This window comes from Onychomys torridus, chromosome 2 (assembly GCF_903995425.1).
Source record: "Onychomys torridus chromosome 2, mOncTor1.1, whole genome shotgun sequence".
Classification (NCBI taxonomy): Eukaryota; Metazoa; Chordata; class Mammalia; order Rodentia; family Cricetidae; genus Onychomys; species Onychomys torridus.
In genome coordinates this window covers 161,099,671-161,126,819 of record NC_050444.1, presented here as the reverse complement: position 1 = coordinate 161,126,819, position 27,149 = coordinate 161,099,671, and the positions used below count along the sequence as shown (strand labels likewise).

At 45.5% G+C, this 27,149-nt stretch overlaps 1 protein-coding gene across 1 annotated transcript in view; it reads left to right on the top strand.

Moving 5' to 3' along the window:
* Slc25a33 (solute carrier family 25 member 33) overlaps positions 1–21,467 on the top strand; it is a 28,110-nt gene extending 6,643 nt beyond the window's left edge. The window contains exons 2-7 of the mRNA XM_036177767.1: positions 3,918–4,097; positions 11,200–11,277; positions 12,989–13,089; positions 14,981–15,047; positions 19,154–19,434; positions 21,012–21,467. Coding sequence (XP_036033660.1) covers positions 3,918–4,097; positions 11,200–11,277; positions 12,989–13,089; positions 14,981–15,047; positions 19,154–19,434; positions 21,012–21,211 — 907 coding nt within the window. The 3' untranslated portion in view covers positions 21,212–21,467. The remainder of the gene's footprint in view (positions 1–3,917; positions 4,098–11,199; positions 11,278–12,988; positions 13,090–14,980; positions 15,048–19,153; positions 19,435–21,011) is intronic.
* Positions 21,468–27,149: the final 5,682 nt, after the last annotated feature.

The following is a 27,149-nucleotide window of genomic DNA, read 5'->3' as shown; positions in this document are numbered from 1 at the left end:
ATTTTAAAAAAAGGGAACAGGTAGTGAAAAGGAACCTTAAATCATAGTCGTTCAGTGCGTTCTGTTACCGTTTTCATATCCTTCCACGTTTGCCCCCAGAGAATTGTACTGGACCTTGGCTTTACTAACCAGTGCAAACTTACCCTGGGAGAGAAATGAAATTAATGGCCAGGAGGTTTCCATGTAGACACTGGAAATGTAGCGTCCTCCTCCACAGGTGCGCTGACTGCCCTTTGAATATTGTCTGCAATAGTGAACATCCTCCCTATGAGCTTCCTTGACAGTTTAAGTGTCAATTGAGGAATTGTAGCTGTAAGCAATAGAAAATCCACCTCCACTGGTTAACTCTTGGCGCATACACCTGAATTCTGGAGGGAGGGCAGGCTTTCGGAAACTGCTCCACGGTTGCTGTGGAGCCCTGACTGCTCTGCCTCCCAGTGATATGTGCCTGGTCCCCTTACCCGCATGCACTTCTGACTCTCCACTGCTGGGCAGGTCTTGAGTTTCAGCTATGGGACCAGCTTGGAGACACACCCATCTCTAAACCAGTCACTGCTCTAAGGGAATTGATGCTGAGTATCTTGGGCCAAATCACATGCTCTTCTCTGAACAGACTGTGGCAGAGCGGATGGTATCATGTTAATGGGCTTAAATGAGTCAGAGTTAAAACTAGAATGGCCTTAATCCCATTCATACTGTATGGCTTAAGAAATGGATCGGTTAGGACCGAGGGGCTGTATGCTGGGAGGCTGCCAGCAATGCCACCTTGTTTACCACACCTCCAAGACAGGGTGTGTGTTTTACTGGTATAGAGTGGAGTTCTGCAGCTTTGGCAGTGTGATTAGTTGTTCTGTCCTATGCATTTGAAGATGTTTAGCAGCATACTGGCCTGTTAATAACAACATCACTTCAGCAACCAAAAATGTCTTCAGACATTGCCAGATGTCACTGGGGTGGAGGCAGAATTGCCTGGTCTAGGAACCAAGTAACCAAGGCTAGAATAGTGGTCTCAGATTTTGATCACATGGCCTTAAGATTAAAATGTTCTTGCATCTTTCCATATGTAGTCGGTGTGTGTATGTGAGTGTGTGTGTTAACTTTTTTTTTTTTTAATGGAGTCTCTCCTAAAACCTGAAGCTCCTTGATTTGGCTACATTGGCTACCAGAGAACTCAGTGTATTCACCTGTCCTGCCTCCCCATCAGTTACTTGGGTTACTTGGAAGGCAATATTTTTATTTTTTTGAGACAGGGTTTTGCTGTATAATTTTGGTGCCTGTCCTGGATCTTGCTCTGTAGCCCAGGCTGGCCTCCAACTCACAGAGATCTGCCTGCCTCTGCCTCCCAAGTGCTGGGATTAAAGGCAAGCGCCACCACCGTCCAGCTGTGAGTCAAACATTTTACACAGTGGACCATCTCACCCACCCATGCCATGCCATGTGTAGTTTTATTAACCTCTTAATACATATAAAATATAAATTAAGTTGTAAAGATTGTAAGTAAAATAAAATTTTCTCTCTGTACATTCCTTTAAAAAATTGTGTGTGTGTGTGTGTGTGTGTGTGTGTGTGTGTGAGAGAGAGAGAGAGAGAGAGAGAGAGAGAGAGAGAGAGAGAGCTCATACCTTACCTTTCTTCTAGAGAACCAAACTTTGGTTCCCAGCACCCACGTCAGTCCCTCCACTTTGTGTTTGAGGCCGGGTCTGTCTTGCACATCTACTGCCCTTTGTATGTGAGCTTCAGGCTGACTCTCCTTTGTCTATCACCATCTCAGTGTAGGATGCTGGGACCGAGGTTACAGATTCAAACCGTCTAACCAGCTTTAAAAAAAAAGAAGCAGCAGCATTCTAGGGATCAAACTCAAGTCATCGGGATTGTGTGATGCATTTTTGTGCACTGCTGAGCCAGCTTGCTGGCCCTAGGTCCCTAATTTAAGAATTGCCTGGTGATTTTGCTTTATTCACTTTTGAGAGTATACATTAAGTGCTGTGTTACTCTTTAGATTTGCAACATTTAGAGTCAGTGCTGTAGAGAGGCTAATGCAAGATCCTGCATATGCTAGCATGCCGGGAGTTCTCAGTCTAGTGCAAGAGAGCATTGAGTAAAAGGCAGAGTGAGCGCTTCCCCAAGTGTTTACACCTTAAAATGTGCTCTCCGGCTGGCAAGATGGCCTGGTGGCTGTGGTGTGGGCACCTGCTGCCAAGACTGACGACCCAAGTGCAGTCCCCAGACCACGTGGTGGAAGAGGAGGGCTCACTCCTACAAGTTGTTCCCAAACCGCTACACACATGCTGCGGCACGCTCTCCCCACCCAGTACAGCGATAGTAATAACTAAAGCAAGGCTTTCTCTGTGAATTCTCAACTGAATAATTCTTGGCTGAGCACTTACCCTTTGTGAACTTGTTTGGTCCTGATGCCACAGATGCAAAGGTGAGTAAGATCCAGGTCCCACCTTGAACTTGCTCTGCTGTAGGACCATGTTTTCCAGGAAGGAAAATTCCTGGCTGTATGGATGGTAACCTTAGATGGTCCATGACATCGTTTGTTATAGCTAGCCCGCCCAGTGTGTTTTTGTAGATAGTATTATATAAGAGAAGATGGAAATGGGTAGTTTAGGATAAATAAGTGAGCTGTCTTGAAGAAAGGTGTCTAAGCTGGGTGTGGTGGTGATCCAGCTGCTTGGGGGTGCTGAGGCAAGAGAAGTGCAGACTGGGCAATTTAGTGAGACTTTGTCTTAAAATAAAATAAAAAGGTCTAAGATTGTAGCTCAGTGATAGAGCATTAGCCTAGCAGGTGCCTGGCTTCAATTCTTGTACAAAAAAAAAAAAAAAAAAAAAGTTTAAAAAGTAATTCAAGCCAGGTGGTCGTGGCTCACACCTTTAGTCCCAGCACTTGGGAGGCAGAGACAGGTGGATCTCTGTGAGTTCAAGGCCAGCCTGGTCTACAAAGCAAGTTCCAGGAAAGGTGCAAAGCTCCAGAGAAGCCCTGTCTCAAAAAACCCAAAAAAAAAAAAAAAAAGGCCAGGTGATGGCGCACGCCTGTAATCCCAGCACTCGGGAGGCAGAGACAGGTGGATCTCTGTGAGTTCGAGGCTAGCCTAGTCTACAAAGCTAGTCCAGGACAGGCACCAAAGCTACAGAGAAACCCTGTCTTGAAAAACAAAAACAGACAAGTAATTCAAGCAATTTCTTGCTATCAACGTGCTGTGAAGGGCTGAACTGAAGTGACTGACTTAGAGGGATGATCCGGAGGGACAGTAGCTAGGAAAACAGTATGTGCCAGTCAGTCGTGAATGAAGGAAATAGGGTTTCACTAGTTGAAAATATGCTTTAATGTTCAGTAGTGTCCATGTTAGAAGGTCTGTGTTATAACAAACATAGATTTTCAAGTTAGTGGAGTTACCTGAGTGTTTGGCTTGAATGTGCAGAGATTATGTTTTTTGACTATTCAGTTCATATTGAGTCTCATGGTGAGACAGGATGAACATCCAGCCGTGGGAACTGGTTGAAGAACTGTGTGGAGATACAGAGGGATGGCACCAAACTGTTGCAAGTGGTCAGTGGCGTCTGCACTCACGGTCATTGTGAAGTGGTTCTCTTTAGTTCTGGAAGCTCGGCTGACTTTTTTTTTTCCTAGAGAGAGTTTCTCTGTGTAGCTTTGTGCCTTTCCTGGAACTCACTCTGTAGCCCAGGCTGGCCTTGAACTCACAGAGATCCACCTGCCTCTGCCTCCCTAAGTTCTGGGGTTAAAGGCATGCGCCACCACCGCCGCCGGCTCTCAGCTGACATTTTTAACTCCCTTGTAAGTTGTATTAAATGAATGCAGGCACTCAGTTTTAAAGAGGAAGAGGCTAGATAGCGATCACATTTCCTGCAGAGACTTGGCTGCTCTCTGACCCCCGCTGTGGCTTTTCCTGCAGGTGCGGAGGCACAGTTGGTGCCATTTTCACATGTCCACTAGAAGTCATTAAGACGAGGTTGCAGTCTTCCCGACTAGCTCTTCGCACGGTGTATTATCCTCAAGTTCATCTGGGGACCATTAGTGGAGCTGGAATGATGAGACCAACGTCTGTGACACCTGGACTCTTACAGGTTCTGAAGTAAGTGCAGCTCCTGTCACTTGCCTGTTCATGTTATATAGTTTTGATCCAAATAGAAGAATTAGATTCTTATTTATTTATTTACGGTTGTGTGCCATAACATGCAGGTGGAAGACAGGGCTCTGGGGATCAAACTCGGTTTGTTAGGCTCGGTGACAAATATCCTCATCCACTGAGCCATCGGGTTGCCCAGAGGACCGGGCTTTCAGTTTTGACACTGAGGAAGGGAGTGAAGTCCCAAAAGCAGGTGGTTATCGATAGACACAGGAAGACCAGGCCAGGGTATGTGGAGGCAGCATAGATCTCAGTGAGGACAAACGGGAGCCATGGTCCTGCTTGGTGTCAGGTGACACCTTTCATAGTGTCTTGGCCATAGTGAGATGGAGGCAGGTAATCATAGTGAGATGGAGGCAGGTAATCAGGCTACTTCACTAGCATTCAGAATGAACTGCTTCATACAGACTTGCCACATAACTTGTGACCAGTTACCATGTACTCTGCATGAGAAACCATTACCCAAAAGCAGGAGCTATGTACAGGGCTAAGCCTGTAAGGTAAATGAGAATGTTTCTGTACTGCAGGTTTTGTGGAATGCGTTTCCTCTTCCCTAGTTTCTCCTGTCTCCAGGAGCCCCACCTCCAACAGTTGTTCACTACAGTTGAGACCAAAGACAAAGGATGCTTGGTTACTGAAAATGTAGGAGCCCTTCCCACACCACACACAAGCCAACACCTCACCATGGACCTACACAGTCATTGGTTAATACAGTCAGTAGCTATGAAGTCACAAACTGCCACTTCCCCGTGAATATCCATTTACACTGTATTCATATCGAAATGTCAACCGTGGAACTAAGTCACATTCTTGTTTGAATGGCGCTGTCCATGTTAGAAAGGGTTCGTGAAGTTGTCTTGCTCACTCAAGCTGTATTTCCTCAGCCTGTTGTGCACCTTTTTAGTTGTCTTGCTCACTCAAGCTGTATTTCCTCAGCCTGTTGTGCACCTTTTTAGTTTTCTTGCTCACTCAAGCTGTATTTCCTCAGCCTGTTGTGTACTTTTTAGTTGTCTTGCTCACTCAAGCTGTATTTCCTTAGCCTGTTGTGTACCATTTTAGGGTTCTCCTGCACTTGAGCTGTCATTAGTGGCTTTCAGGCTTTGAAAAGATTATATTGAGATTTTCCCGACAGCCTTAAAGAATTAGCATCTGGACCGAGCTGCTCCTATCTTAGAGAGGAAGACATGCAGATTAGCAGTCGTGGGTACCCAGAGTCATGTGTAGAGCATTGCCCCCTTCTTTCTAGAACAGTTGAACAGCTAAGAGCAAGGTGAAAAAACAGAAGAGCCCAGATCCCAGCTGGGCTGCAGCCTCTTTCAGGCCCTGTGTGGAGGTGTAGCTGGTGCTGACCAAGACGGGCCAGGAGCCTCGGCCTCTTCACTGGCTATAGCTTCTGCTTCCTTAGCTGTGTGCTGCTGCCATACCACCTCACCCCTTCTGCCGCAGCAGGATCCCAGGGCTCCCTCATTGACAGCTGTCCCTCAGTGGTCTTATTTAGTCATCATGAGTGATGGCGTTTCCCACACCCCCCCCTTGCTGCCTGTGTGTTCAGCATGAATGTTTTCTACCCACCCAAACCAGAACTCCCTGCTTTGCTGGGCCCAGAGCCTGCTGGGTTAAAGCAACTTCATCATGCTGTTGGAGTTCTGGGACCTTGGAGTCACTCTGGAGACCTCTCAACTCACAGTCAGTCCTGTCAACTCTGCTTTCCAAATAGAGAAACCTGCTTTCCAAATAGAGAAATCTGACCGCTGTCCATGGCTTCCTCCAGTGCTGTCCTGTGCACAGTGTCGGCATCCTGGCTGGCCTAGCCTGAGATAGCCTGAGATAGCCATCCACCCTCCTCCCTGCTCAGCGAGGCAGCTGGAGTCCTCTGCTTACAGCCCTCCTGCAGGCTCTTCACTTAGCCATCCTGTGACTGTACTGTCCCCTCCAGTTTCCTTGTTCCTTGAAAGGCCCAGGAAAGGGCACTGTAGTGCAGGCCTTTAATCTCAGCACTCAGGAGGTAGAGACAGGTGGGTCTCTGTGAGTTTGAAGCCAGCCTGTTTGACATAGAGAGTTCTAGAACACAGAGCCTGTCTCAAAAATAAATAAATAATAAAAGCAGGGGAACATTTGCTAACACAAGTTCCTTGTTCTGGACATTATCTATGGTTTTGACACCTTTGCAGGAATATCCTTCCATGACCTAGTTATTTGAATGGAGCGTCCCCAACCATTCTGCTTTCCTCCCTTATCCCCAGCACCTCCCTTCATCCTCCAGCAGTGCTGGGTATCTATTTACATGCTCTTTTGGCTCCTCACCCTCACTCCACCCTTGGAGGAGGAGTGTTTGTTTCTATTAATAAAGTGTGCTCAGGCTCCTTAGACTATTGTGTGAGACTGTCACCAACCACGTGATCCTATGAAACTGGGTAGGTTAGTATTGGTCATGGAAGAACTTACTGGCCTCTCGTGTGTAGACACATGTGTGCAGCTGCTGTCTTACAGTGAGTACTTTTTAAGATAAAGTTTGTAGAAGAGTTTCTTTGTATAATGAGCCCCAATTCCCATCCTAGAAGCATCCCCTTGGGCCATGTGGATGTTCCTGTGACTGCTAAGATCCCAAAGCAGTGAGCAGTGCCCTGCCTTGGGGGGTGTGGTAAATGACGAGAGCTGCTTCCCACTCAGGCACCACAGCCAAGGCCAGGGGTGATGCTCTACCAGAAGGGCTCTTTGTGAAAGAGACAATAAGCAAGGACAAGCCCCAGACCTTTTCTATACACTACAAGGCCCATCCTGGGTTCTTTTCTGAATTCTGGGAGACACTGGTTATCAAAAGATGAGTATCGTGGTCATTCACTTAAAACTCAGCTGCTTGTTACTTGTCCTGCTCCTTCTGTGACTACTATTATAAAAGCTATACCAAATTGCTTGTGTACAAGTCTTCAAATACGAATTGCTGTTGTGTCTGAGGTTAACTTACTAGGAAAAATATATGCTCTACTGAAGAATGGATGAAGTTATTTTGAAAGAAAAGGGGCGATGGTTGCCATGATGATTCTTTCTTGCATCCTAAGTTTGATCCCCAGATCCCATATGGTAGGAGATGCCCAGTTCTCTCTCTCTCTCTCTCTCTCTCTCCCTCTCCCTCTCTCTCTCTCACACACACACACACACACACACACACACACACACACATACACAAATTTTAAAAGAGAAAAAGAAAGAGAAGGATGTTTTGTGGACAGGAGGGCCTGGGCAGACGGCTCAGTCAACTAGTAAAGTGCCTTCTACACAAGCATGAGGACCTGCGTTGGGATTCCCAGCGCCCACTTCAAAAGCTAGTAGTGGCCGGGCGGTGGTGGCGCACACCTTTAATCCCAGCACTCGGGAGGCAGAGGCAGCCGGATCTCTATGAGTTCAAGGCCAGCCTGGTCTACAGAGTGAGTTCCAGGAAAGGAGCAAAGCCACACAGAAAAACCCTGTCTCAAAAAACTAAAAAAAAAAAAAAAAAGCTAGTAGGGGCTAGGGCTGGAGGATGGCAGAGTGCTTCAGAGTGCTTCCTGCTCTGCCAGGACCTGCGTTGGGTTACTAGCGCCCTCATCTGGAGCTCATAGCTGCCTGCTACTAGCTCTAAGGAATGTAATGCCCTCTTCTGGCCTCCTCGGGCACTGCAGACACATGGCAGATACTCAGACATACACATACACATGGACAAAATTTAAAAACATTTTTAATTAAAAAAACAGTACTGGTGATGTACATGTGCCTGTAATCCTAGCACGGAGCAGGAGGCAGAGGCAGGGCAAGGGGCAGGGGGCATGGTAAGGGTGAGACAGGAGTCTCCTGGCACTTGCTGGTTAGCTGGTTTTGCAGTTAGTTAGCTCCAGGTTTAGTGAGACCCTGTTTCAATAGATAGGCTGAATGTGGTGCAGCCTTTAATCCCACCATTCAGAAGGCAGAGGCAGGTGGACCTCTTGAGCTCCAGGCTAGCCAGAGCTACATAGTGAGACCCTGTCTCAGGAAAAAAAAAAAAAAAGGGAAGAAAAGGATGGAGAACAAAAGAGGAAGAAGCCTGACATTGACCTCTGACCTCTACATGGATACACATACGGCATACAACACATAATTTTTAAAATAATGTTTTGTCAGGTGTCTCCTTTTTTCAAGTGAAGATTTGAACTACTGAGGTACCTTATTTGATTTTTTAAGGTCTTTAAAAAGGTTTTAATAATTATTTTTAAAAAAGCTTAAATGTGGACTGGAGAGATGGCTCAGAGGTTAAGACCACTGGCTGTTCTTCCAGAGGTCCTGAGTTCAGTTCCCAGCAACCACAAGGTGCCTCACAACCATCTGTAATGAGATCTGGTGCCCTCTTCTGGTGTGCAGGCAAAACATGCTGTATACATAATAAATAAATAAATCTTTTAAAAAAAAAGGCTTAAATGTGTATGCCTATAGATGGGTATATACACTAGTGTAGGTGGCCAGAAGCGGGTCGACTCTTCTGAAGCTGAGTTACAGACTGTTGGGAAGGGAGCTGCCTGACCTCTGCAAGAGCAGTGAGTGACCGTGACCCCTGGGCCAGCTCTTCAGCCCCCTGTTTCAATCTGAAAATTAATGTCCACCTTTCCAAAACTGCCTTGCTCTGGTAGATACTTGATGAGATACTTGTGCGTACAGGTCTGACTGGGGAGAGGCAGGACTCTGAGCAAGACTGATTGCTTTTACACAGTTTTTCAGTTTGAAAGTGGCATGCATGTGGAAAGGTCAGCCTGGATCCTGTATTGGTCTTCCAAAGCTGCCATGTGGTGGGGACTTGATGGTTCCAGAAGAACTTATACACACTCCGACAGGGCAGAAGTGCAGCTTATGTAACAGATTGGACTTGTTGCCACTGTTAAAGGCGTAGCTATGGAGACTGTCTTTCTTCAGCTCTTAAAAGGCAGGAGTCACTTGAGGACACACACTCGCTGCTTCATTATGGATGAGGGCTCCCAGCTTCCTGGAGCCAGAGGTTCCCTCAACCTTCTTAAGGGGCCTCTGGGCTGCATAGCAGTCATTACTGCAGACCACAGTCACAGTCCACACTAAGTGGCTGTCAGAAGGAGAACATTTGAACCTTTAGTCTCGCTGTGCCATCAGGTGCAGATCACCTCAAGGTGCTCTTGGAGACATGTTTTTTTCAAGGAGCTCGGCCTTTGGAAATAGTCCTCTTTGAGAAAGATAATAAAAGTGAGGGTTCTCATTGAAAACCTTGACTTGTGCCTCTGTGCACAGGCAGGGGTTTACTTGTGACCACTGTGGCTCTGATCTGAAGCGCCATGCCTTTGTTTTGAAGCACTGTGCTGATAGAAACCCAAGAACTATCTCCTAACCCTCGATTTTTATAAACTTCATGGGCTATCATTTGGGCCTTGGTTTTTATGACCTGTATTAAGATTTGTTATGGCTTTTAAAGATAACCTTTTATTTTGAAATAATTTCAAATAGTAGAAAATTTACAGGTATGGCACAAATGACTTATACCTTTTTATAGTCTCACCCAGTTTTTAACATTTTGCTGTCATGGCTTTTTCATTTTGGCTCTGTATATATAGTCCTCTGAACCATTTGAAAATGTGCATCATGCTTTTCCCCTGTACCCTTAACTCTTAACTATTTACTATTTATTTCTTACAAACAAAGTATCCTCAGAATCACAGTATAGTCTTCAAGTTCAAGAATTTTCATCCTAGGGCTGGAGAGGTGGCTCAGTGGTTAAGAGCACTTGCTGCTCTCCCAGAGACATAATGTCAGTGTCCACGCTGGGCAACTCACAGCTGCCTGTAGCTTCAACTTAACAGGATTCAACACCCTTCCTGGCCTCTGTGCGCTTGCACGTGTGTGCTCCCACCCCAACCCCCCCCCCACACACACACACACAAAGTAAGTTTAAAAAAAGAAATTTCGCTGGGCGTTGGTGGCTCACACCTTTAATCCCAGCACTCGGGAGGCAGAGGCAATTGGATCTTTGTGAGTTTGAGGCCAGCCTGGTCTCCAAAGTGAGTTCCAGGAAAGGCGCAAAGCTACACAGAGAAACCCTGTCTTGAAAAACCAAAAAAAGAAAGAAAAGAAAAGAAAAGAAAAGAAAAGAAAGAAAGAAAGAAAGAAAGAAAGAAAGAAAGAAAGAAAGAAAGAAAGAAAGAAAGAAAGAAATTTCATCTGTTGAATATGAGGTGTTACACACATGTAATCCTAGAATTTAGGAGGCTGAAGCAGGAGGCTGGCAAGTTAGAAACCAGCCTGGGCTACATAGTGAGACTGCCTCCAGAAATAATGATAAAATCACACTGATATAGGGGGCCAGGTTGCTTGGGAAACAGCTGAGCCCCCCAGCCTAGAGTCTCCCATTTGCAAGGTAAGTGCTCTCTCTACCACTGGCTTGCATCCTCACCCCACCCCCACTCTTTTGTACTTTATATATTTTGAGACAGGAGCTCACTGCCCTGAATTCATTATGTAGTCTAGGCAGACCTTGAACATGTGATCTTTTGCCTCACCTCCTGAGGACGTGAGATTTCAGACTGAAGTGAGAGTAACCTAGAAATAGAGCCAGAGATCTCCTCGGGCGGACGTGAGAGTAACGGAGAAACAGAACCAGAGATCTCCTGGCGCTCTCTCTTCTGGGTCTACTCTTTGTAGCGTTCCTGTCTGATAGCAGCCTGCTCCACATTGTAGCAGAGGGGTGAGGGTCTAAGGGCTCCTCAATTTTACTCCTTCAAGGAGCTGGTGTGAAGGTTGGCTTCTCATTACCAAGATGGGCCTTGCTCAAAGGTCTTAATTTTGTTTTGAGGCAGTCTTGTGTAGCCCAGGCTGGCTTCAGACTCTGTGTAGCCAAAGATGACTCTGAACTTTGGATTTCCCTGCTCCAACCTTCTGAGGGCTGTGATTACAGGTATGTACCACCACACCTTACTTATTGCTGAGGATCAAACTCGGGCTTCGTGTGCGCTAGGTAGGCATTACCCAACCACCCCATCTGAAGCTTCTCAGGGATGTTAAAGCTATGTCTTTTCTTATTCAGGTCGATCCTGGAAAAGGAGGGACCAAAGTCACTTTTTAGAGGCTTGGGTCCAAATTTGGTTGGAGTTGCACCATCAAGGTAAGTACTTAACTGTTGAGCAAGCACCCCAAGATCAGCAGTGCTGAATCTCTTCTTGCCCAAGGGTGACACTGCTTTTCCTTCTGTATTAAAATTGCCTAAACATAGTCAGGTGGTGATGGTGCATGACTTTATTCCCAGCACTCAGGAGGCAGAGGCAGGTGGATCTATAAACCCACCATCAGCACTCAACTCTCTCTATGTGAAAGTTTCTTACTCTGAGCTTGGTGTGATCAGTCCCTAGGTGTAGAAACGCCCAGTGTTATATTATAGTGTATACAGATCCATGTTAGTATCTGCCTTCTCAGCCAATGTCCAGGTGACTCAGGACATTAGTCTGAAGGCATTAAAAGGCTCTTGGGCTTTACTTTCTAGAACATTACATTATTGGTTTTTAATTCTCTTTAAAGACTTTGTAGACCTGCACTAGCCCAGCACATTAAGCTGCTGGCTCCATTCGCCTTTTTAATTAGTTAAAATACTGGCCACTTTTCAAGGCCTCATTATCCACGCTTAGCTAGTGTCTCCAAATTACAGAAAGTTACTGGGTCGTGCTAACAGAAGGGAGCTGTGTGTGAAATAGACAAGTTGCAATGTGTGTCACAGGGCAAAGTCCTCACAATACAGTATAAAGGTTTTAGTTGCCTTTTCTGTCCTAGAATCTAGCAGTGCTTTATTCTGTCAAATAAGATTGGCAGGTTGGTTTGTTTACACAGAGCAGGCTATAAAAGCATAGTCAGGGACCAAAAAGTATATATCAAAGGTCATACATCTCAGAATTACAAGGGAAGAACAGAGAGAACAATAGAAAAATAAATAACTGGTTCACATCAGGCTCCTCTGTTAGAAGGACTAAAGCAGAGGGAGCCTGCTTATGATGACTGGAACTGTCTCTTTGTGGGACCTGTTGCTTTTCTCTAACCCTGATTCACGGGAAGGCCAGATAACTTGGCTTGGTAACTGGAACTGGAAACTTCAGCATAAATGAGTACTCCCCAGCCCCATGTTTCTGTCCTGTCAGTTGGCATCTGGAGCCAAAGCTTAGTCTAGACCAGTGGCTTCCCAGGATCCTATTTACAGTAGTCAGGATTCTAAGTTGCAAACAGGTTCTGTGATTGATTCATTGGTCAGCAGAGGCTGAGAGAAGCATGTCTCCTGCACTGCAGGGATGAAGCCCTGCTCCTGCTGTGGAGCTCTTGAGGAGCTGCAAGCAGGCCAGAGTGCAGTCCACACACACTTTCACCGCAAGGCAAGACAAGTGGAGCAAGTTTACATCTTAGAAACACTCTAGCCGGGCGGTGGTGGCGCACGCCTTTAATCCCAGCACTCTGTCTCGAAAAACCAAACCCAAAAACCCAAAAACAAACAAACAAACAAACAAACAAACAAACGATACCTTTCTACTCAAATGTTTAACGTTTATCCAGAATAAAGAATGTGGATGGACTTCTATACTTTTATATACGTTACCAAAAATCTCATTTTAACTGTTATCTTGGACACTTTTGTCACTACTAATTTCTGGAGGGGTGTGACCATCTCAGGGATGGTGGCAGGCCTGGGGGTGGGTCCAGCCTCTGGCTCCTTGCCAGCTAGGAAGATCCTTACTCTGTTCTGTAGTCTGCTACATGCTGTAGATGTTGCAGAGGGGTGTATACACCTTAACATGCCCCAATGATTTCTTCACGGCATTCTCTGTTTGTCCTAACAGGGCTGTGTACTTTGCATGTTACTCCAAAGCCAAAGAGCAATTTAATGGCATTCTTGTGCCGAATAGCAATACTGTGCACATTTTCTCGGCTGGCTCTGCAGGTATGTTACCCTAGCAAGTGAGATGAGGACTCACTTCCTAAAGCATGTGTTGGTTTGCTTTCTTTTTTCTTTGCAGGAATTAGAAGTTAACTCCCTGTCTCTTTTGCACCTAAAATCATTTTCCAAAAGCCTTATATTGGCGTTTGTAGAATATGACTGTTAGCAGTTTCTAAATTGATTTCTGACCACTCAAGCTTCTTATTCCCTACAGACTCACACCTTTCCCTGTCTGGGTCAGCTGTGCTTCTTTTAAAGGCACATGAATGTGTTTTTCACATCTTCCTGCTTTCCCTACTGGGTTCTGATGTGGAGTGGGAGCTGCCTTCTCTCTGACTCCCTGGATACCTGGGGTGCATATGCCCTGTACAGCAAGGACCAGGGTTCTGTTTGCTTTGTGTGTTGGTGGCACTTGAGGTTGAACTTAAGACCTTGTGCTTCCAGACAGTCTGCTTTCTTCTGAGGAAGTCCTTCCACTGACTGCAGAGCTCAGGGTAGGGTGTTCCCCCAGGGAGTGTTTGTGAGGAAGCATGGGCTCCTGAATTGCTGGGAGAAGCCTTTTACACAGACTCTGTCCATTTAACTCTAAAGATATTCTTAGAGAATTTATATTAGCATTTTAGAATTCCTGCCTTCTGCCGACAGAAAGAAATTGCCTTTCTTTCATCTACCTTTGTTACTCTCAATAAAATTACTAACCCAGATTATGATTTTTAGTCAGAGCAAAAAGTAATTAAGTACTTCCCGAAAGAACAGAGATTCCCCTTAATACTGAGCCCTGAGAAGGAGTGTACCATTCCAAAACAGGTTGATCCGTGGTGAATTAGCCCTAATCTTGACCCTGTTCATCAGCTTTGTAACGATTGCAGCATTAATCCAAAACACTGGGTAAAGCAAGCACACCTCAGGGGAGCCTTTCAGAGCAGTGTCCTCCAGTGTCTAATTAAGCTGCTTACTCAGGACTATGGACACACTGTGCAGGAGGACTGCTAGGCATTTGGGGCTGACCTGGAGTGTTAATATGCTGCAGAAGGCTTACCAAAACACTTAATACTTGTATTCAATGTTAGGTATAAGAAGAGATCAGCAAGTATAAAAAAAATTATTGTGGATTCTTATATATAAAGCAAAGAACAATCAGACTGCAACCCACAGAACCAAGGAGGCTATATAGCAGGGGGGACCCTAGGATGACTGTGGCTTATAATAAGTTTTGGTTTTACTCAGTTACTAGGCAAGTCTCAATGAAACATTTCACTATTAGGATAATAATTTATACTGTATCAAGCTGATAATAGAAAAATAAATAAAGAAAAGAAAAAAAATAAAGGACAGTGTAGGAGGAAGCTATCATTTTCCCTGCTTGCCCTAGCTCTGACTACCAAGTTCATTCCTTTGCCAGCATTAGAGCCCACTTCCTTAGAACTGTGGTGTATACTGTAGAGCAGCTGAGATACACAGCCTCATGAACTGAACTACTGAATTCTTCAAATTTCCATTGGTAGCAGCCGTTGATGGACTACCTAAACCACAGTTTGTGAAATTCTAATAAATCCACTTTCTTCCTACAAAAAAAAAAAAAAAAAAAAAAATTGAATCTGAAGCTTTTCAATTGAAATTTTAGATGTTTTTGCCTGGGATTCAAATGAAGCAGATGCTAGCAGCACCACCTAGAGGTCATGTATGGCAGTAGCTCCAGCTGTAGCACTATGTGGATGCTGGATGGATGGATGGATGGATGGATGGATGGATGGATGGATGGGGAGAGAGAGAGAGATGATGATGATAGAGATAGACAGATAGGCAGGCAGACAGACAGACAGACAAACGCTGCAGCTGACTTCAGGGTACTGTATGGTAAAGACTATCAGTGATGACTGTTTTCTCCCTCCAGCTTTTGTCACAAATACCTTAATGAATCCTATCTGGATGGTTAAAACGAGGATGCAGCTAGAACGGAAGTAAGTTAATAGTTCCTTCCTTATCTGAGAGTCCTGTGTGCTTTGTTTCCTTCTCCCAATACCAAGTGTGGATTAAAAGTGGAGTCCTTAGCTAGCCCCTTCTGGATTCCCTGTAAGTGTGTGTAGAAATGTCTTTTGAGATCTACCCTGGCAGCATTGTGGGGTGAGGAGGCCTCAGAGCACAGGGAAGATGGACAGAAGGTCCTCTCCATGGCCCCAGCTTCCTTGGGTGTTCCTCTCTGGGGTTCTCTGGGGACCCCATGTCAGGAGGTGTGATGTGGACTCTGCAGAGGCCTAGCTGTCTAGCCAAAGACACCAGAGAGGGCCCCCTTTAACTGTAGCCCCCAGATGGACCAGCCATCTACCCCCAACCTAAGCTGGAGTTCCTAATGTATTTTATAGTGTGTTCTTTGAGTGTTCTGGCGAAGCATACAAAATATTGGGCTTTGTTTTTTCCTGAGACAGTCTCGCTGTGTAGTTCAGGCTGCTTCAAACTTGCAGTTTTGCTGCCTCGAGCCTCCCCTGGTTACACCACTGCCCTTGGATAAAGCAAAGGTTTTTAGAGAAGTGGAAACCAACTGAAGTAAGTCATCAGCATTTTAAAAGTCTCTGATTCACTGGGTATGGTGGTGCACGCCTTTGATCCCAGCACTCAGAAGCCAGAGGCAGGTGGATCTCTGTGAGTTTGAGAAGAGCTAGGACTACACAGAGAAACTTGTCTTGAAAAAACAACAACAAAAATGTGATGTACTAACAATGCTTCTTTTATAAAAAATCAGATTTCTCAGCAGGCCAGCAACTTCTGTACTAAACAAACGCTTTTTAACTTTCTGACAGTGTGGTAGAAAATGTTTCCATTTGTGTAAAACCACGGCTACTACTTCTGTGGGCTGTCACCCTCACCCACACTGCTGAAGGAAGGAACGCTGGTTTCCAGTAGAAATGTGGGCTCTCCCAGTCTAAGTTCAAGGAACTGTGTAGCAGGATCTTAAAGAGTCTTATTAATAAAATCAAACCTGAGGCCAGTTATTGGGGTGAATGCTGGAAGATCAGAGAAGCAGAACAAGCCACAGCTTCCTCACCTCACTAGTTCCTCAGCTGGTCTTGTTTCCTCAGACTGGAAGCTTCTGAGTCCTCATCCAAATGACTCTCAGCTGAACTGCTGCTCCAAAGCCTAAAAGCTTAACCAGCCAAATGCTTAACTAGACAAATGCTTCTAGTTTCTGGTCTTCACACCTTATATATCTTTCTATTTTCTGCCTTCACTCCCTGGGATTAAAGGCTGGATTTCTGGGATTAAAGGCGTGTGTCACCATACCTGGCTGTTTCTAATGTGGCCTTGAACCCAGAGATCCAGAGGTATTTCTGTCTCTGGAATGCTGGGATTAAAGGCGTGTGCTACCACTGTCTATCTTCATGTTTAATATTGTGGCCGTCCTGCTCTCTGACCCCAGATAAGTTTATTAGCCTGCACAATATTTTTGGGAACACAATACCACAGAAGTGCCTAGATTCTAAAAGCCATTGTGCTGTGTGACCCAGAAATTTGATCCCTGGAAACACTAGCAAGCCCATCTTTCCTCCGGCTGCCTCTAAGGAGAGGAGAGAGTGAGATGGCCCTGCAGGGTGAAGGAGGACATGCCTGGGCTCATCGTCCTCTTGTGACCATGCACCCCGATCTGAGCCCCAGTCTCCCCAGCCCATTCTGCCTTCTGAAGTGGTTGCTGGAATCCTACAGCAAGGATCAGTTACCTCCACAGTAAAACTAGCTTCTAGACCAATCATTCTGACAGTCCTTTGCAGTTTTCCAAAAATGTCATGCGTGTCCTACATGTCCATCTTCCTGAGTGTGCAGTCCCTTACCGGGAATGGCCCTTCCTCTTTATGGTTGTGCTTCAAGCTTCTGGCCAGCCTTGTCTCCTGGCAGCCTTTGGTATCACCTCAGAGCTAAGTGTTCAGTGTCCCCATGTCACCTGTGTTTAGTTAGCGTCTATTGACCGAGAACCTTTCTAGTGCTCAGGATGTTTTAGACTTTTACTTAGGTGGGCCCTGTGAACATCCGTGAGCATATCTTGTTCCAGTGGCTGCCACTACCTTCTACCTTATGGCATTACAACCCATGAGCTAAGAGAATTCAAGTCTAGTGGGCTAAGGGGTATGAGGTACTCAGCATGCTGGAGGGTCCATAGGACAAGATCAGCAGGATTGAGTGGTAAGAGAGCAGGAGAGCCTTCTGAGGCGGCAGCAGCAGCTTCTGCCCTCTTGAGAGGAGCTAGGTGCAGGCACAGAAAGGAGAGACAGGCTCACAAAAGATTGGAGCAGGAAAACAATGAGTACAAAAGGTCAGCGGTTTAGCTTGTCTCTTTCTTTTTCAGTGTTTAGTGATTTGTATTTTATGTACATTGGTGTTTTGTTTACATGGATGTTTGTGTGAGGGCATAGGGTCCCCCAGAACTGGAATAGCAGACATGAGCTGTGAGCTGCCATGTGGGTGCTGGGATTGAACCCAGGACCTCTGAAAGAGCAGCCAGTGCTCTTAACCACTGAGCCATCTCTCCAGCCCCAGCTTTTCTCTTTTTTTGGTTGGTTATTTCTTTGAAACAGGGTCTCACTCTATAATCCCTGCTGGCCTGAAACTCAACATCCATTCTCCTACCACAGTTTCCCAAATGCTGGGATTGTAGGCATGAGCCATCACTCCTGGCTGTTTAAGTTGTTATTCCATGATTCTAGTATGAGCAGCACTTATTCTATGAAACAAAGTAAGTCTTGAATGACTCTCAAGCAGAGTTCATTAATTTATATGCAAAAAAGGAGTATGTATCAAAGACACAAACAAAAAGTAGATTGATCATTTCTGTTACTTTCCTTGTAAAGTAAGGACAGAATCAGAAGAGTGGTAAGAAATGGGGAACATCAGCTCACTCTGAGTTACCATTTTTCAAAAAAGATTAAGGCTAACCTTAGAAATGATAGAATAAAAATATACCACCATGGGCTGGAGAGATGTCTCAGCAGCTAAGAACATTTATTGCTCTTACAGAAGACCCAGGTTCAGTTCTCTGCACCACATCTGGCAGCTTATAACAGCAGCCTATAGTTCCAGTTCCAAGGGACCCAATGCCTGTACACACACACACACACACACACACACACACACACACACACACGTAAAATAAATACATACATAGATATTTTAAAGTAAATAAATGAGTAAAATATCAGATAATGTGCCTAGATTAAAAATTCTGTGCACCATAACTAAGAAGAAATACACGTGTACACACATATAAATTTTTACATATGTGTGTATTTTTCCCCCATGTATGAGTCCCTGGGTTCAATCCTTGTCATGCACATAAATCACACTCCAGAGAACAATGTTAAGAAGGAGTACCTTGGGCTGGCAGGTAGCTCAGTGGTACGGAACTTGCCTGCCATGCACAAAGCCCTGAGTTCAATCCCGTATACCAAAGAAGACGTCTCACCAACCTTTCCCTCAGCATTTCCCTCCTGTTGTCATCGTGTTTTACTTTGTGTGGAATTCTACCCAACCTTTTTTTTTTTTTTTTTTTTTTTGGTTTTTGGTTTTTGGTTTTTGAGACAGGGTTTCTCTGTGTAGCTCTGGCTGTCCTGAAATTCACCCTGTAGACCAGGCTGGCCTTGAACTCAGAGATCCACCTGCCTCTGCCTCCCAAGTGCTGGGGTTAAAAGCAAGTCCAGCTTTCTACTTAGCTTTCCCGTATCTCTGCCGTTGGGACTCATCATCTTGTATGTGCTACAGTTTACTTACCTATTTCTGTTTTTAGATGTTTCAGTGGTTCCAACTGTTTCCTCTGACAAACGCTATTCTCCATTAGTGTTTTCTAGAACTGGATCGAACGCTATAAGCCTGCTTCAGTGACTGTCATTTCAGATGCCATCTAGTCTGTGGGCCTGTCAGGTTTCTCAGATAATTGAACTGGCCTCACAGTGGGTCAGAGGTCAGGTGGCCTCTGAACAAGAAAGACAGGTTTCTTCTCCAGTGTCATGTCTGTGTCGTGGGTGATCCTCATGTGACTTGGGTGTGATGTGTCTCAGCGTCTATCATTGATCCCCTCTGATAGGGTGAGAGGCTGCAAGCAGATGAATACACTCCAGTGTGCTCGGCATGTGTACCAGACAGAAGGCATCCGTGGCTTCTATAGAGGGCTGACTGCCTCATATGCTGGGATCTCAGAGACGATCATCTGCTTTGCTATTTATGAGAGTTTAAAGAAGTGTCTGAAAGAAGCTCCGATAGTCTCCTCCACGGATGGAAATGAGAAAAGTTCCTCTGGCTTTTTTGGACTCATGGCAGCTGCTGCTGTTTCTAAGGGATGTGCCTCCTGTATTGCTTACCCACATGGTATGTTTTGCTCTTTTCTCCTGGAGCAATAAAACAGTTGGTGAGGGGGAGCCAGATGGTGGCTTCGCACACCTTTAATCCCAGCACTTGGGAGGTAGAGGCAAGTGTATCTCTGAGTGCAAGGCCAGCCTGGTCTACAGAGTGAATTCCAGGACAGCCAGGGCTACATAGAGAAACCCTGTCTTGAAAAATCAAAAAAGAAAAACAGAAACAAACAAACAAAATCCCAGCTGTTGGGTTTGTCCTTTGTTACTGTACGTAGACTCCTACAGCTCTGGTAGCACAGACTGAAATGCATGTGACATAGGCGGAGTGTCCCTTACCTGAAATGCATGTGGCAGGAGTGATTGCATCCAGAGACTGTCACTTGGAGTATGTGCATGGTTTCACTGGTTAAGCAGGTCTGATCCAGCCAAAATGACAGGCTGAACTTTTGGAGATGCTCACCCCGTCCCTGCAGGGCAGAGTGACACCATCATTGACTGCATTGACACAGGTCATGTGAGTGCTGGCCGCCACCTGGCTCAGCTCCACCTCAGTGTGGCAAGAGTTTGCTGGGCCAAATTCTGGGTTGCTGAACCTCTGTTTACAAAGAAGCCCAAAACTAGACTTTACCTAAAATTCCCTGATTCAAAAAGTTAGGGGTAGGGGACAAATGAAAACCATTTAGCTTCTTCTTTGAGTTGGGTGCTACATACATCTACTAGTTGGGCTTTTTTGTTCCTTTGAGTGTTTTTGTTGTTGTTTTGTGGTTTTGTTTTTGTTTTGAGACAGCTCTCTACATAGCCTTGGCTGTCCTGGAACTCACTTTGTAGACCAGGCTGGCCTGGAACTCACAGAGATCTGCCTGCCTATGCTTCCCAAGTGCTGGGATTAAAGGTGTGCACCAAACCAGGTACATTTTCCTGCTAGGAATTGAGCTAGGGCCTTGTGTATGTTAAACGTGTACTCTGCTACTGTGCTGCACCCTTAGCCAAGGTGCAAGTGTAAGGTGACCCCTCTCCTACTAACCTACTAAAGAATAGTTCATTGTGCTGTGAAAACGGGTAATGCTTTCCAATCACCCTGTCACCCCCTGCAGGTGACAGATACACTGTTGTCTCAGGAACAAGCCTTAGGTCCCGTTGTGTTCTGGAGCACCACCCAACAAGCCATAAAGGCATGATGGGAGAGCCATCAGCAGTTCCTCCCAGGCTCTGAGGTCTGCTCAGGCAGGAGTGACCAGCACTGGGCCAGTGTGCTAGGAGGGAGGCCAGGTGGCTTTTCAGCTAGACAGAGTAGGGAGGTTGGAGGGAATCTTTTAGACCAAGTAGGACATGGTCTAAAAAAAACTTTTCTTTCTTTCTTTTTTTTCTTCAAGACCTGGGCTCACTATGTAGCAGTGACTGTCCTAGAACTCATTTTATAGACCAGGTTGGCCTTGAACTCACAGAGAACTCCTGAGTGCTGGGATTAGAGCTGTGCGCTGCTAGAATTTAGCTTTCATTGTCCCTCTGGGCATGTGACTGCCCTGTCCAGGTTAGAACCACGATGCCCAGTAGACATAGAGCCTTGACTTCTTCACTGTGTCTCCACAGAGGTCATCAGGACGCGGCTCCGGGAGGAAGGCACCAAGTACAAGTCATTCGTGCAGACGGCGCGCCTGGTGTTCCGGGAGGAGGGCTACCTTGCCTTCTACCGAGGACTTTTTGCTCAGCTCATCCGGCAGATCCCCAATACTGCCATTGTGCTGTCCACCTATGAGTTCATCGTGTACCTGCTGGGAGAGCGTGCGTAGTAACAGGCCGCACGTCTGTGCTCTGGAAGAATAAAACTGAAAACCCTAGCGATGTTCTTTTCCGTTGATGTTCAGTGTGCAAAACTGAGACCGCAAAGGCCGCAGAATACCTGGCTCGTGACAGCCGCTGGACATTTCCTTTTGGATTCATGTTTCTGGAAGGTCTTAATTCATTAACGTTAGTAGTTAATTATAACTTTTTTTTAACTTAAGAGGATTGAGCAGCAAGTAAATTAAATCATGCTATTTAATTGAAGTGTGTGCTGGGTTTGTGTTCCCTTTCCTGCTCACTGTGCCATAAACCAGCCACAGCCTGTTTTCCAAACAACTGTAAGGACTCTGCCGCACAGGGAAGAGCATTCACATTGGGTGACGAACCTCCCACATTTCCCCTCTACATTTCCAGTTCCCCATGATCTGTTCCCAGGCACTGAAATGGGGGAAATAGGACTTTAGCCCCCTGCCATTTTTTTGAGACAGGGTCTTGCTACTGTAGCCCAGGCTGATCTCAGACTTTAATTCTCCTGCCTCAGCCTCCCAAGTGCTGAAAATGCAGATGTGCATCGCTGGACCTGACCTGACTTGACAAGAAATATTGGTAGCTGCATTATAAACCTTTTCTTACATTTATCCTCTTCTCCATGTTTGAACTTTTTTAAAGAACTGCTTGTCAGCTGCTTGTCTCCTCAGTGTATTTCCTCCAGAAGTGAAGTCTGTTTAAGCCCAGGCATGGTCTCAAGTGTGGGGTGCCACACCCTCCAGTGTTGGCCTCAAACACTGAGTGCGTTGAGCAGGGCCAGGCTTTGCTGCTAAGGGATGCAGCCCTGGGGAGGTACTTCATTTTGACAGGGGGACTAGTATGGTCTAGATACATCCTTTTCAAAGGTTTCTTTTTAAGTAATTTTTTCTTTTTCTTTTTCTTTTTTAACTTTTTAAAATTTTATTTAATGTGCACTGGTGTTTTGCCATGGGTGTCGACGATCCCCTGAAACTAGAGTTACAGACAGTTGTGAGCTGCCATGTGGGTGCTGGGAATTGAACCCGGGTCCTCTAGAAGAGCAGTCAGTGTTCTTAACCACTAAGCCATCTTTCCAGTCCAGCTTTTTTTCTTTTTCAAGACAGGGTTTCTCTATGTAGCACTGGCTGTTCTGGAACTCCCTCTGTAGACCAGGCTGGCCTTGAACTCAGAGATTAAGAGATTATCCTCTCAAGTGCTAGGTTTGATATGAGAAATGTACAAGCCACCACTGTCCAGCCTAAAGTTTTGTTGGTCTTGTTTTTGTTTTGTTTTCTTTTTTTTCCCGAGATAGGGTTTCTCTGTGTAGCTTTGCACCTTTCCTGGAGCCCTCTCCGTAGACCAGGCTGGCCTGGAACTCGCAAAGATCCGCCTGCCTCTGCCTCCCAAGTGCTGGGATTAAAGGCGTGCACCACCACCGCCCGGCACCAGCCTAAAGTTTTTTAAATAACTAGAATTTTAACCTAATTGTGGTGGTACACGTTTATAATCCTAGCAATCAGGAGGTAGAAGCAGAAGAATCAGACATACCAAGTTTGAGGCCAGCCTATGCTATATAAGACTCTGCTTCAAAATGACATAAGTAAATACTTTACTAGGATTTTATTTAAAGATATGGGTATTATATAGTCCAGGCTGACCTCAAACTCCCTATGTAGCTAGGGATAACCTTGAACAACTTCTGTGTTTGTTTTTTTAGTTGAAACAAGGTCTCACCGTGTAGTCCTGGAACTCCTTTGTAGACCAGGCTGGCCTTGAACCCACAGAGATCTGCCTGGCTCTGTCCCCTAGGTGCTGGGATTAAAGGTATGTGCCACCATGCCCAGCCAGCCTTGAACTCCGGTCCTCCTGTTTCCCTGAGTGCTGGAATTACTAGGATGTACCACCACACTCAGTCTGTGGGGTGCTGGAGATCCAGCCCACGGCTTTGTGCATTCTAGATAAGCCGTCTTGCCAGCGAGTCACATCCTCGGTCTTCTCCCTGACTTAGAGGAAGCTAATAGGGGAAGGCAGGAGTATAAGTAGGAGCTCAGGGCCACATAGGAAACCCTGTGTCAGGAGGAAGGCGGGAAAAGTCTGCACTTGTGTGTCCTTCAGCTTTCACTCTGCTTACACAGGGAGATCACATCTCAGTCAGAACGTCTAGAGACGCCTGCTGACTCCTGAGATATTTCTGAGGAGATTTGCAGTTGTGTGTCATCTTCATGTGTTCGCCTTTACAGTCTAGGAGACCGGTGGGCGTTCCCCTGCTCCTCAGCAGGATTTGTTTCAGGATCTAGAGGTCAAAGCAGGTGATTGTCTTTCCGTATCCCTGAAGTGCATGACAGGAAAGTGGTCTCCATTCCAGAAACTCGTAGCTGCATGATGTGGCGTGAGGCATAGTCCCCTGTTTTTAATACCCCTAGTAAAACCTGAATAATTTTATCTGTCCCGATGTTTAAAAATTAGATTCCTGTGGGGCGGTGGTGGCGCACACCTTTAATCCCAGCTCTCAGGAGGCAGAGGCAGGTGGATCTCTGTGAGTTTGAGGCCAGCCTGGTCTACAGAGCGAGCTCCAGGAAAGGCACAGAGAAACCCTGTCTCGAAAAAAAAAAATTAGATTCCTTAATTTGTTTTGGTTTTTATTTGTTTTTTGTTTTGGTTTGTACTTTATGTGTATGAGTGCTTTGCCCAACTGTATGTCTTTGTTCCAAGACACACACAGGAGTGCCTGGTGTTCCCCTCGAGGTTAGAAGAGGGCATGCGGTCCCCTAGAACTGGAGTGAATTGTGAGTCGCCTCTTGAGTGGAATCAAACCCAGGTTCTCTGTAAGAATGAGTGCTCTTAACTACTGAGCCATCTCTCCAGCCCAGGTTTCTTGGTTTTGTTTTTTTTGAGACAAGATCACAATTCTTCTAGGCTGGCCTCAAACTTACTACATGTAACTTACTTACTTACTACATGAGGGGCACCTTGAACTGGTGCACTTGTGTTTGCTTCCCCAACTGCTAGGGTCACAGGTGTGTGTGACCATACTTGGGCAGACTGCTTCCTTTCACGTGTGTTTTTAGATAACTACATTCTATATGAGCGAGTCTAAGTTAGTTTTCTGTTTCCCTACATCAGGCCATTGAAGGAGAAACTTCAATACCCAAAGCTAGAAAGGAAGGGAAGAGCCTTCGGACTTAAAGTGGAAAAGATCACCAGAGCTGTGGGGACAGCAACCCCATCACTTACTCCTTTCTCCTCCGCAAGCTCAGTTGATGGAAAAAATTACTTTGAAACAGGATCTCTGTAGATCAGGCTGGCCTCAAGGCTGGCTTCTTAAGATCTGCCTGCCTCTGTCTCCTGAGTGCCGGGACTAAAAGCCTGCACCACCACACCCAGCCCAGAAATTCATTATTTTAATTTTTTTTTAAGATTTATTTTATAGAGCTAGAGAGATGGTTCAGTGGTTATGAGCACTGACTGGTCTTCCAGAGTCGAGTTCAATTCCCAGCAACCACATGGTAGCTCACAACTGTCTGTAATTCTAGTTCCAGGGGACCTGACACCCATGGCAAAACACCAATGCACATAAAATTTTTAAAAAACATTTATTTTACTATTTTACATGTATGAGTGTTTTGCCTATTATTTGCATGAATCGAACTTGATCCATTATTTTTAAAATAGTCCTTATACATACATTTGTATGCACATGCATACAGTCCTGGCTTTAACAGCCCTCACTGCATACCGGCATCTGCCAAGCACTGTACCAAGGGGTCGAGTATTTTCCCATATAAGTTAATCCTGGCAACCTTGTCAGCAGTGAGACTGACTGTACATGACTAGCTTGAGATGACACAGATTGCAAACAAAAAACTGACTACAGGAATGTGTGTGCCCTACTGAATGAATGAATGAAAGAGCCAGGAGGCCAGAAGGCCTGGCGGATATTCACGCTCAAGGCCGGTAGCTAGTGTCTGAGGTAGTCCGTTTAAAAGGTGAAAAGATTGGTTTTGATTGTTTGAGTAGTTGTAGTCCAAGGATGATTGACCCGTTGTTTGGGGGCCTCTAGAGAGCTAGCAACATGATATTGAGGTACACAGCACAGCGAAGCTACCAACTGGTCTGGAAGCAGACCGGGAACACCCCCTACCCCTCCGCCCCCCCCCCCCGTTTGCTGCGAGACATGCTCTCACGACCAGCTAGTAGGCCTTAACTCTTGGGGCTAGAGAAGTGGTTCATCTGTTAGGAACACTGGTAGCTGGAGTTTTCCTTCCACTTCCCAGCATTGTCCTCTCTGCTTATCCAGCCTCTACTATACTTCCTGCTTGGCTACTGGCATTTTATTTATCAGTCAATCAGAGCAACACATTTACAGCATACAGAAAGACATTCCCAGCAAACACTAGCTTTTTCTTCTGGAGGATGTGCATTCAGGTTCTGATGCCCACATAATGACTCAGAACCTCTGGTTCCAGGAGACCCAATGCCCTCTTCTGGCCTCTGGGTATCAGGCACCATTCATTGTGATACACAGACATCCATGCAGGCTAAACACTCATGCAAATAAAAGGACTTTTTGTTGTTTGTTTTAAAAGTTTCCATCTGTCACCTTCGAGTAGCTTCATCAGCTAGAGACCAAAACTTTTTTTTTTGAGGCCAAAACTTTAACACACAGGCTTAAGGGGACATTCAGGAACCTGTCCAATCTGTAGCAGTTGAGTCCAAACATGGGTCTGAAATCGTTTTCCCTTCTTTTACCTAAGACTTAGAGATGCCAATAATCATGAAATGCCTAAGATCATAAGTGATGTTCAGGCAGTTCTTAGACAAACATTATCCGTCAACTAGAGACCTTCCCTGGAACTCAGGCAGCCACCAACTTCTCCAGAGTGGGAGCAATACTTAAATATGGCGCCACACGTTATGGGTCAGTACAAACAAGGCACACTCAGCTGGTGAAAGTCGCGAGGAAGACAGGAAAGGCCGCCTTTTCTCTGATGGGCCAGAGAAGCCCTCCAGCCCTGTGATTTCACATTGGTTCCTGGAACCTTCACTCACCCTGCTTCCTCCTTCCCACCTAGTGAATGCACATACATGGGTGGGTGTGTGGGCAAATGAACTGGCAACAAAGCAAGAGAGTCCAGTGACCCTCAGTGACCCTCAGCCCGTCATTGCTCACAGAGAGCTTGATTCTAAAAGCATTCTGTGTTCCACAGAAACAATATGTAATTAGATATAAACAATTCATTTTTTTCTTTAAAAAAATTTTTTTAAGAGACAGGGTCTCTCTACATAGTCCTGGCTGTCTAGGAACTTGCTATTTAGATCAGGCTGACCTTGAACTCACAGAGATCAACCTGCCTCTGCCTCGGTAGTGCTGGGATTAAAGGTGTGTGCCACCACGACCGAAGTATTTCTTGCTAGAGTTTCTTTCTTTCTTTTCTTTTTCTTTTTCTTTCTTTTTTTTTTTTTTTTTAAAGACAGGGTCTCACTATTAGCCTTTGCATTGTCTCTGGATGACCTGGAACTATATAGACCAGGCTGACCTCAAATTTATAGAAATCAGCCGGCCTCCACTGGGATTAAAGGCATCCACCACTAAGCCTCAGTGAGTTTTTCTTGATCCATAATTTAGTTCACATCAGTGCTGAAACACTCGTTTAACGTGTCTCTTCCCTCGATCTACATGCGACTTAAAAAAAAAAAAAAAAAAGTATCACTCCTTCAGGGCTAATACCTCCCTCCAGCTCAGAAATTCTTTCTAATGGCTGCACTATGCTCTGAAACATAACTATCCTGTGATTATTTAACTTCGTTCCCATCTTTGGACGTTTGTGTTTGTGCAAGCTAATTTTTAACCACTGTGGCTTCAGAAGCGGCACAGGCTGGCTTTGGCCCGACGCCAGGACTAACCGGAGGAAAATCAGGACTAACCGGAGGAAAGCACCA